Below are 11,671 nucleotides of genomic sequence, written 5' to 3' on the forward strand. Positions count from 1 at the left end.
AGTTCCCAATGTGTCGCTTTGTCATAATCGTTCGTATTAAATGCATTCAGCAGCTTCTTTCATCTCAATTCTTGCACTTTGTGCACTTCGTCGATTTGGCAAAAAGTGAGCTTCAGTCCTTCGAGTAGGATTTCCAGAAAGTTTAGTCCAAATTGCTCCTTTTTTTCCCAGACCTCTACCTACCTAACGGGTCTAATCGAGGATGGCCCCCGACGCTCGGCAAAACTCGCAGGTCTCGATTGAAAACCCATCATGGTTAGTTCGGATGAATAATGTTAAAATAAGCTGTGAGGCCGGTTTTCGCAATGAAAACAGGCAATGCTGACACAGTTCAGATATCTGTTATTCCAACTCAATATGGGGAAACAAAAATTAAATTATTTCATCAATAACCGAATTAAAACCAATATCTATCTAAACCGACAGCAATAAAGCAGCGGTTAAGATCAACGTGACTGAACTTTCCAATCGATTTTGGATTGGGGCCATCTAATTGCTTCCAAATAAAATGTTGGAATATTTATTTTACCGCGAATTGGTACCGCATATAAATAAGGCTTGAAAATATAATGGCGGATATGATGTGGCATTCAACAAATAGATAAATTCGTCCGTAAAATTAGAAGTGTCCGCGAAGTCTATGGGTTCACTATCGGGTCTGTTCTTAACTAACCGAAACTCGTTTAAATTAATCGAAGAATTTTTTCGAAGTATACAGGGTGAGTCGGGGGGACCGTGCCAAACTTCAGGAGCGTGCTGTACATGAAAAATAAATGTAAAAAAACTCAAATGTTGTTTTCCGATTTTCATTTGTTTACAAGTTATAGTCTAAATAAAATTAAAACATAAAATTTTAAAAATTTATAAATTTCATAAGAAATTCCATAAATTAACGTTTGGATATCATAGTAAATGTTCAAAAATATTGCCATTAACTTCTAAACATTTTCGGCTTCGTCTATGAAGAGCATTCGATGCGCTCCTGATTGTTTTATGTCTTATTTTAATAGCAGCTGCAGCATTTCTAATGCGTTGAATTAGTGCATCTTGAGTGTCCACTTTTACTCTGTACACTTCAGTTTTAAACCAACCCCACAAACAATAGTCTAGTGGTGTGAGGTCTGGAGAACTTGGAGGCCAACTAATAGGGCCACCACGACCATTCCAACGTATTAATTTATGGAATTTCTTAAGAAATTTAAATTTTATGTTTTAATTTTATTTACGCTATAACTCGTAAACAAACAAAAATCGGATAACAACATTTGAGTTTTTTTACATTTATTTTTCATGTACAACACGCTCCTGAAGTTTGGCACGATCCTCCCGACTCACCCTGTATAAATGCAGCAGATATAATTAGTTCTAACTGCTTCGTAAACCTACTCAAACTTCAATAAAATATGATGAATAATGGTTTGTATTTTAGAAGCACTTTCAAAGTTGTCAGTGAAATTTAAATTAAAGCTTAGTGCCGAAAATTATTGGAGCACTTTTCACAAGGTTAGTGCCACAGTTTCGTCCAGAAATGCATTATGCCGGGTGCGCAAATTTTAAATTTAATCCCGAATTATCCATAGATATCCCCCAATCCTTCAGAAAAAGTCGCTTTTAGCTGAGGCTAAAAAAATCCGCAGGCCGAAATTTCAAAATAGATCGTCGGCTTACCCTTACGAAACACCCATCTTTATGTTTCAGATACCTTTTGAAAGCCGTTTTTAATAGGCTCTTCGATTATCTTGAGCCAACACACTGTCACTCTCTAAAGCTAACCTCCCCATCACTCCACCGTCGACGTCTTCAAAAAAGAGTTAGTCTGTGGTGCTTTCACCAGAGGTGGTAGTTACCTCCTGACCAGGGAATATTTTTCCAATGGCTTGGACAAGTGGTTGTTCAAGAATGCAATCGCTTTTCGTTCGATGTTCAAGTCATGGTAGCTCTGTACCAAGTCTCGAGTAGCTGAAGTCGAAGCGAGGAGACCTCTAATAATTCTCGAATTGGTGAAATCCATTTTGGGTAGCTGAATTAATAGTATTTACTCTCACGTTCCTATCCCTCTCTATGGGGATTAGTTCAATTGAAAAACGTGCTCTTTTTTAGGAGTGATATTGCTGTGCACTCTAAACACCGTAAAAAGTTCATTGTTTCAAAGCGGATGGTGGACGCAAAACCAAGTAATTGGAACAAAACATGAAACACTTGTTGCCGTAATTAGTCATAGTCCCTTTTCCGTTTTTTTCCTGTGCTCTCGTCCAATAATGGATTACAGCAATTTTACACATGTTTTAACGTTAACTCTCTCATTCATTTTGCTCGATTCGGAATTTACTTTGGTATTCTAATTATCTGCCGTATTCAGCGACACTTGTCAACTCCCCACCCGCCCCATCGTGTTTATCGGTTTTCAGAGATGGATATGTTTTATGTTGTTCTTGTTACAATTAGAGCTTGTAATTAGTGGTAGTACGGTTACATCAGAAATGCAAGACTCCTACATTAACGTCAGACCCGTTCGTTTAATTACCATCGTTTAAAGTCTCCTCTTAAAGCTGCGACAGCTAAACAGAATACGAAATTAATTTATCACTAAGTATTGTATATAAATTAATTTTGCGCTCTAATTGCTTACATATGACGAGACATTAAGTAAGCTCTTCGCCCTATCACATCAACAGTCCAGCTACGTTTCTAACCCAAAACAATGTAGGTTACAGAAAGGCCTAAATTAACCACTTTAATAGGTATCAGCATTGCAAGTTGGGGGAACAAAAGAATCTTTGTTATCACAGGTAGACGTTTTAACCTTTGTGTATTGGATAACGGGAGTGGCATTGTTTTGAACATTGTTTCGTGCCTTAATAAAGATCCGTATTAAATTTGCAGGAATGTTGGTTAGGTCGTCCCTTAGTATCCACCAGTACCTACTTTTCGTCCCACTGCAAACACCGAAAGCAGAAACTACTTTGCTTATCTATAAGCGACGGATTAAAAGATTCCATGTCCAAGAATAAAGTTTTAGTACTTTTAAATGACACGTAAAAGTCCCTTAAAAATGCTCAGTGGGGATTTGTTGAAACGGCGAATAAACATTTCTTTTCATAATGAAAACGCAAAACGCTTAATCTCACCATCAAGAATGAGAAAATGGGAAACTTAATTCCAAAATTAAAACAAACCCTTTTCAGCCCTCCTATAATGCTCTTTTGTGTCCTCGTGAAAAGGATCATTACCTCTAAATCCGATTAGAGGATTTTTAATGGAGAAAGAACTTGCTAAGGATGTAATGGTTGTTTTAGGTTTTTGCTTAACAATCGATGTTGGTCGAATTTTAAATAATTTTGTGCGCCTTAAGGTTACTTCGGAATAGCTTCGAGACAGCCCGCTTTTGTTAATATAAGCGTTAAGATGGCTTTTACTCCACTTTGAACTTCGCACATAATAAAATGTACTTAAAACAGGTCGATGCCTTCAGGAATCTGTGCCTTCAACGAAAAACACACTTCCTTGGAGAACTTACACGATATTTCTTAAACCTCCTGACACCACAAGTAATTGAAACAATTCTGTGGAATCAATAACTCTATAGTCCCATGGCGTGGTGTGGGAGTAAAATTGGACTTCCTAAACAATCTTGGCAACCTTTCCAACAAAAACTTTGTTGATGATTGATGGACTTTATGCTTCATTTCATTTCAGAGTTTTCTATATTACAGTTGAATAAAATGATCATTGGGTGATTTCACGGCGAAGGAAACATGAGAACGCAGAGATAATGGTTTGAGTGTTTGAAATTTTTAGAGATGATACCACAGGTAGGTTTGAGCATAAAGGATCTGCAAATTTTTCGATTTGGGAACGAGCGTGTAGGAGTTTGCAAATGGTTCTGAATATTTTCTTTATCACTAGTCAAAAGTTACATGGTCGAAAAAATTCAAATTTGCCGTTAATATCAAAAAAATTTATGAATGAATCTAAACCACTGCAATGTTAATAAGTTAAAAAAGTAGGGATCTTATAACATGATTCACACCTAAATGTGTATGTGCAATTTTAAACTGAAAAAATGAGGATTTGACCGCCAATTTGTCTTTTAATAACTAAATTACTGTAAATCCACCCAATGGGGCGAACATACATGGGCAGAGTCCCTTGCTATTAGTGCAGTGCTTTTTGAACTTTCCTCCTCTATTCACTTCTTTTCAATCAATCCCTTTTTGTTACTATCTAACATTGAAATGTATAAAGGCATACCGGATGAGGGCACATCTGTGGACGTAGTTGGAATGTATGACACTATGGACGACCTCCATTCATGTTCGCTCTTTCCTGGAGTAAAATTTTTTGTTTTTTCTTTATTGCTTCTTTCTGTAGCGTGTCTTTTTTAGTCAACATTTGTTTATTTTAAATGGAAACTACAGTTTTTTTAAATACCCGATGCGAGGGTGACCGTAATAATTAAAGTATAAACTAATTATTTGTTTTATATACAGTCGGTGTTGGTCTCAACCATCAAACCAACGAACCATTTTATGAACAAACCAGTGGCAGTAAAAAACGCTATAAAAGTGAATTTTCTGTGTAACAGTTTGAAACCGCTCTGAGGGTGAAACTCGCTAATTGGCCTCGACATCCTCACATGACCTCATCATTCAACTTAATTAGTTGGAATCCTTAAGCCACGTCATTGGTCAGCTGTCGATGTCTCAAAGGAAATGTGACGGTGAGTAATCAAATGCCGTTGCCATTAAATAGCTAATTAAGGTTATGTTTTATCTCTCGTTATCTTAATACAATAAACAAGGATAACAAGAGAATTTTTAATTTCCGACATAACTCAAATAAATGAAATGATTGTCTCGTGTCCTGACGACCGCCATGTTAAAAGTCATTAGGCAATTTTTTGTTTATAAAAATGTTGTTATTATAAACTTAAAAATTATGTCTTCGTTAGATGTTCTAGACGTAGTGCATAGAAAAATGTCTTTATTTATTATTCCAGCCACAATGTCAAACATTTTCGTTTAAATGTAACTTTACGATATACCATGAAATTGAGGAAGAATGGATCCAATACCAAAAGTTACTATTTTGATGTTATTGTTATCCTATTTGTGTTATTTTTGTCCAGGTAGTGTAGATATTAGAGATGTGTCTAATAAAATAAGGTTGGACGTAAATTTATTGAAAAATGAGGAATTAGGCGTCCCATTCATTGAGGTAAGACAAATATTTCATCTATTCATGTACTTATATTCTAAGATATCTTATGTTACAAATTTTGCATGTTAATGCTAAAATCCTATCAGTATACCGAGATTGTTGGGCAAGTATGAAAGTGTGGATAAATGCTTTAATTTGTTCCAGAAATTGTTTCGCAACTTTAAAAATGCACCTAATTCAACAAATCCAGTGTCTTCCCATGTTAAAACCATCGTTCAAAAGCTGGAAGATAAAATTAACCACATATTTTTGGGCATGGAGAATGCCAGCCAGCTTTTGGAAGATTTAAGGGTAAACAACATACAAGCTTTGTCGACATTGTTACCTTGCCTTAGTGAGAAAAAAGATGCATTAGATATATTGATTGGAAGTAGCTTTATTAATAAAAGCAATATTAATGACTTTTTGGGAACAAAATACAGTAAGTTGAGAAATTAGAGTTCTTGTAATATAATATATCAAAAATTTTCTTATTGTTCTATTTTTGCAGTTTTACATCAAATGAAAAGAAATATCTCTCAACACAAACCACTTTCGTTTGCTCTGAAACAACAATATTTCATATCAGAACAAGACATAAAGCACAGACAGTACTCCCAGTTGTCAGAGTGTACTGGTCATGATGAATCATTGATATGGAAAAATTATATGGTTCATCAAAAGTATGTGAGAAAAAATGTTGTTTTGGTTCTTGACCATGGAGGATCTTTGAGTAAGAGGCAACTGCAAATTGCAAAATTGATAGGTAAGTTATTGATATATGAGCAAAAACATCAGTATTTGTAAAAGTGGTCTTGTTTGTTTTTTTTTTGTTTAGAAGTTTTTATATATAACCTAATTTACTTTTATAGCGTAGTGGTTACACATTGTAATATATTCAATCAAGTGCATTCTCATATTAATGATTTGTAAGAAAATTCCTAGATCATGCTGCAAATTTTAGCTAAGGAAATGCTGGCATCACTCCAGGAAACTGACAGAGTTACTTTGATAGCTGTTGCTTCAGACTGGAGTTATCCTGAAAGAGAATGTCCAAATGGAAAGAATTTTGTTCAAAATGCATCATTACAAGATGCAAAATCATCATATTTATCACATTTGAATAGTTTCATCGATTCTCTTGTTAAGGGCAGTGGTAAGCAGATGTTTTGGTTTAAAATTAAAAACCAGTTAATTAGTGAAAACGCCAGTTTTCTGTAAACACTAATTAAACTAGTTATGAAAAGACTAGTTGTAATTTTGTTTTAAAACATTTGTATCTTCTGAGTGCCATATAAATATTAGAAATTTTTCCTCAGATTTGTGTCCTTTTAGGTTAGCTTTTATTGTAAAATATATTTCCAACGTTTTCAGGCGTGCGTATTTCAAGCTCCAAATGATACTTTTAGGTGCAACCAATCATGTTATTGGAATGCAAAAAGCCATTGATGTTCTTTTAAAAACTCCTAATTTATCAAAAAATGATGTCACTGTTATTACGTACATTAGTCGAGGCTTACTGTCTTCCCTTACTGAAGCTCGGAGCGTTTTAAAAGTTATTGCTCAGCAGACTGATTTCATTCATTGGCCAATTTATATTCACACATGTGCAGTAATTGACGGTAAGGGTTTCTAGTAGCGATAAATGAGTTGCGATGGTCTATTGAGAGTAAAAAAGCTTTGGCTGTTGAATTATTCCTATTACTAATTAAATAAATTTTTTGAGTTCTTAGTAAAGAAAAGAAAGTGACCTACGCCATGATGTCTTCAAGTATCTATATCACCCTATAAAACACTATATTGGTATGATTTCTTTCATTCTGAACGTGATTATGAATAATTCCACTACACAAAACTTTTTATGATTATGAGTGGCAATATTTCTTAATAACCTAACATTAAAATTCAATTTTCATTTTAGAATTAAAGCCTATAATGTATGAAACGCATTTTTTGCGTGACATAGCAGATCAAAACTTTACCAAGCACAATATTTCCTATGTGGCACACGATTTTAGACATCCTGGTTACATGTTAACTGTTAATAAGACTGATGATATAGGCTTTGTTGTAAATAGATTTTATAGCGTTTTTAATACGGACAATCTATTTAGTACTGATAAGAAAATTTCTTTGCCTTATTGGGATCCTCAGACGGGAGGTAAGCTCCTCTCTTTAAATTGGACAATATTTTCTTAAATTAGCTCATTGCATTTCTAGATTTCACCGTATCATTTACAAGTGGCTCTCAGTTAGAGAACGGTGGAAATTTTAACATGCTTGGTACCGATGTTTATTTTTCAAATCTTGTGGAAGATATAACTTATTACAGCAGCAATCAACAGTATTCTTATGCATTTTTGACTGACATGCATGGCCGAGTGTTAGTTCACCCGTCCATTTTACGTCCATCGGTCGTTAACCACCAATTATTCTTTGTCGATATTAAGCTAATCGAAGTTGTACCTGATATTGAGCTACTACGCACAAGAATGCTGTCCGAAGTTAGTGGAAACTTTATTACAAAAAATAATGCCAGTGAAACGGTAAGAATAGGTTTTTTAGCTTTACAATTAAAAATGTGCAATAAATGTTATAAATTAGATGGAATATACATGGATGAGAGTCGGACAAGAATACGTTGTCTGCATTGTTCTAAACCGGAATTTTGGTATGTTTAATAACCCATTCAAAGCACCTCCTAGCACATCTGTGAGAAAACTACTGTATCAAAATTTGGATGGATCAGAAAATCACAAATTCTGCAGGCATCTCTCTCAAATTGCTACATTAGGTAAGTAGAAATTGCAGTTAAAAAAATAATATACGCACCAAACTGCTATAGATGAATCAATGAAATATACGATTTCAGAACGGAAATTCTTCGACATGCAACTCATATAAGTGTGTATAATATCAGTGTTTTTAAGTCGTAATAATCAGAAATAGAGAAACTGGGTCGTTTTTTGAACTTCAAGAATGAAATGTACGATGGAGACAAACAATGTTTTTTGTTGCAGACGTAGCTTCTTTATATCTCAGCCGCTCGTGCTTCCAATCGCCATTTTTGGCGTCTAGAACGTCCCAAGGTGGTTTAGTAGACCAAGGTTACTTGGCTTACTTAAAGGATGAGACTGGGATGTTAATAAATCCAGGATTAAAGAAAGAAGTTAAAGATGAAGTTATTGCCTTGGGCCACATTTCCGACTTTTTGCGTAAAAAACATTTGTCATCAGAAATGTCCAAGTACATTGTGAGGCGATATGTATCGTCATTTAGTGGGGTGCTTCAGATGTTCCCTGGAAGTGTCTTGACAAACGGGTTGGAAACCACCAAAAGGTTGTGGTTCATACGAGCGTTGCAGCATCCCGATAAGACAATTTTTATTCCCCCGTATTTGGATAAAGGAGGGGCGGGTTATATAGTGACTGTAGCTTACGCTACCTCGCAACTTGTGGTGGCTGTGGATCTCACTTATGGCTATATGCTGAAGATGCTCTTAAAATACATGCCTTATTGCATGAATGAGAAAGTAACTTGTTTTCTCATCGACGATCAGGGCTATATAATTTATCATAGAAATTTAACGGACCTCAATGGAGCCCGACCGGTGGAACAACAACATATTGTGCACAGAGAATCGTTAGTAGCCAACGATATTTTGAATCACAAACTATTCATTAAAAAACTTTTGTGCAATGACTATGCCGACAATACGATACAACGATTTTATAGACTGAACACGAGCTTTACCGGCGATTTGGCCAATCACGTTCCCGGGGAGCATTGTGTTACTTATCACATCACCTCAGTGCAAGGGACGAATATATTCGTAGGTGTTGTAAACGCTTCCTGTGATGTTCTTCCCGCCTTCTGTCCTTGTAGTATAGTTGATCGTTTGTGTTTGAACTGCAATCGTATGGAACAAAAAGAGTGTGAATGTCCGTGTGAATGTCCGCTAGTGTCGGAAACCAGTTCTTGCCAAGGTATCAATCAAAACTTGACTGATAATTTGCCATGTAAGTGGATCGCCGAGGAAACTTCATCTGTTGAAGCCAGTTTTACTATTGACATAGATAATAGTTTGGAACCTTGTTTTCCCATTAATTGTCAGAACGAGAGGTCTCTCTCGGAGTGCATGGGAGTTCTTGGTTGTGAGTGGTGCAGGTACGACATTAACGGCGAGAATTTAAAAAAACCTTTTTGCTCTGCTATCGCCACTTGCTTTAACGGTGTTTACGGCTTGAACACTCCTTATAGAAATGACGCGCCGGGAGTGCCTCCCGTTAGTGAATCCGAATATTCCCCTTTAGGCCCCATCTTGGGGCTAATAATAGCAATGTTTATGCTTTTTATTTTATTGTATATTTGTTACCGCTCGTACACCAATCCCTCAGTAGACAGGTTATACCTGTCTTCAACTCAAGATCAATTGAGAATGAGCGATTTAAATGTTAATGAAACTTTTCATGATTCGGGGAATCATAGGGATAAATTATTAAAAGAAGATCTACCCGCGCCTTCGCCTTATTGCGTTCCGAGTAACTATAGGAGGAACAATGCAGCGGCTGAATCGGATCATGGGTATTCAACGATGACCCCCCATGAAGAGTCGGAACACCTTTCTTTAGCTCCCATGGAAGCTGATTCTTTAGAGGACGATCTTATGTCCGATAGCACTTCAGTTAATACGAGTGTTTCAACGAAAAACAACCCGTCCCATGTTGTTTCTCCTATATTTACTAAAATTCCCCAAAGGAACTGTGTTGTGGTCCCGGTTACGGTTCATAGAAATATGGAAGCCACCTAGAAGGACCAGGGGTCTATAATTATCTAGTTACCTATTTTTCTGTTCACTGTTATTTATCCCTACGGGTTTAAAACATCTATGTTATTTTGGATACAAGTTAGCTTATTCAAGCGTTTAGTAGAGTATGTCACAATAAATATATTTTAAAGCTACTTCAGGCCACTTGCCATCGTGAATTTTAGGATGTAAAAATGCCGGCATTAGTATGTACGGATTTTTTTGTTAACAAAAACGGTCTCGTTTCGGCAAAAAAAGGTAAATCGCTTTTTGCGGTACGAACCGGAACAACTCTGGTTAGTAAACAGTTCGGGGGAATTTTTCAACACCTGGAAGAACCGTATAATTTAATAGCAGTGAGAATTGTGCTGTTCAATCTGAATTATCAAAATTTCGAAGTGCGGGTGGGTGAATCATATCGACCGAACTGTGACGGACTCCATAAACCGGATGATTTACTGCAATTTATTCTCTCTGCCAAATATTAAATACGAAGTAGTCTAGTGCCTTATGCATGCATCCCAAATTTCTATCGAACTCTCTAAGACATTCGAGTTTCTGGTTCCTTGTGGTGGCTCATGAAAATACGTAGAAAAAATCTCTTGGAGTTATGTATGTACTTAGTTCTTTAACAAAAAACTAGAACTAAAATACGCATTTTACTATTTTGTAATTGTTTTCCTGTCTTTAGTTTAATTATATATTTTTTGTAACCTGTATTGGTTATAATTTAGTAGTGTGCATCATCACCTACAAACGAATTGTGTTTTAAATCTTTCAGACGATGATATCTATTCAATCAGTAATATCATTATAAATAAGGCAAATTATAACTTTTCATCGTTAAAATTCTACCCATGTTTGACTATTATTAAATAACCTTAGAAGCAGCTCATACAGCGTTGGGCACAAGTTCCGAGCAGTTCAACCACAGGTGAACAAAAGGAGTTTGAATATTCTGACTTTTAGCAAATCTGGGTGAGTTTTGTTTGCCTGTGTATTGACCAAAACAGTGAGGTTCCGTGCCAATCCTCAATAAATTTATAATATTTTTGTGCTATTTGTTGGTTCGCCTCAAGTTACGGGTGTAAAATTGTACTTTTAGCCCCCATCTTGAATTTATTATGCATTTAGTCGGGTGTTTAATAGATACACCATATGTATTTTTTTATTATTTCTGTGCAATTATCGATGAGTACTTACTATTTTTATTTATTGACGATTTTTATGAATTTTTGTAACGTACCATTCTTCTATGAATATATGTCCTACGATGCTAATATTTTCAGACCGGTTTAGACAATCGGTGAATTTATCAGCAATTGAATTTTGCAAACCAAAGTTAAATTGCTGACTGTTACTGAGTGTTTTAACGCTGCCGTAGATATGAAACGCACTTTTTGTATACTTTACCAAGCACAGTATTTTCGTATTTAACACCTACTGTAAGCCTATATGAAGTAGAATAATCTGGTATTACGCATTTATGAATACCGCTGCCATTATTAAATTGTGATTGAAGTTCAAATGTTATGATTTTCTATTTAACGAGTTTTATTTCCCCTTGTGGAAGAAATTTGTACCTAACAACTAATTTTGTAATCACAAAACTTTTTAATAAATGCTGTTTTTTAAATACGCCTTGAAACCACTTTTATTTGTTAA

The 11,671-nt window shown here is 35.6% G+C and overlaps 1 protein-coding gene across 2 annotated transcripts; it reads left to right on the forward strand.

The window, feature by feature from the left end:
- The first annotated feature begins 4,851 nt into the window (after nt 1-4,851).
- On the forward strand, nt 4,852-11,644 carry LOC136350512 (VWFA and cache domain-containing protein 1). Of its 2 annotated transcripts, XR_010734166.1 has the most exons (10): nt 4,852-5,217; nt 5,365-5,641; nt 5,711-5,965; nt 6,164-6,355; nt 6,609-6,821; nt 7,121-7,360; nt 7,420-7,745; nt 7,804-7,993; nt 8,220-10,618; nt 10,892-11,644. XR_010734166.1 is itself a non-coding variant. In XM_066302282.1 (9 exons), exons 1-9 carry the CDS (start codon nt 5,062-5,064, stop codon nt 10,007-10,009), a joined length of 3,639 nt encoding a protein of 1,212 aa, XP_066158379.1. In that variant the 5' UTR covers nt 4,852-5,061; the 3' UTR covers nt 10,010-11,644. The 2 variants fall into 2 exon arrangements, 1 of the variants encoding a protein (XP_066158379.1); XM_066302282.1 differs by having other exon boundaries at nt 8,220-11,644.
- The last annotated feature ends 27 nt before the right edge of the window (nt 11,645-11,671 follow it).

This window comes from Euwallacea fornicatus, chromosome 3 (assembly GCF_040115645.1).
Source record: "Euwallacea fornicatus isolate EFF26 chromosome 3, ASM4011564v1, whole genome shotgun sequence".
Taxonomy (NCBI): Eukaryota; Metazoa; Arthropoda; class Insecta; order Coleoptera; family Curculionidae; genus Euwallacea; species Euwallacea fornicatus.

What these genes read in the sequence shown, in the direction of transcription:
- LOC136350512 (XM_066302282.1), top strand. Translation starts at nt 5,062, where the DNA reads ATGGATCCAATACCAAAAGTTACTATTTTGATGTTATTGTTATCCTAT. An exon ending in CTTTTTGGGAACAAAATACA is followed by an intron (nt 5,642 to 5,710) that starts GTAAGTTGAGAA and finishes CTATTTTTGCAG; the next exon opens with TTTTACATCAAATGAAAAGA. An exon ending in AAAATAATGCCAGTGAAACG is followed by an intron (nt 7,746 to 7,803) that starts GTAAGAATAGGT and finishes GTTATAAATTAG; the next exon opens with ATGGAATATACATGGATGAG.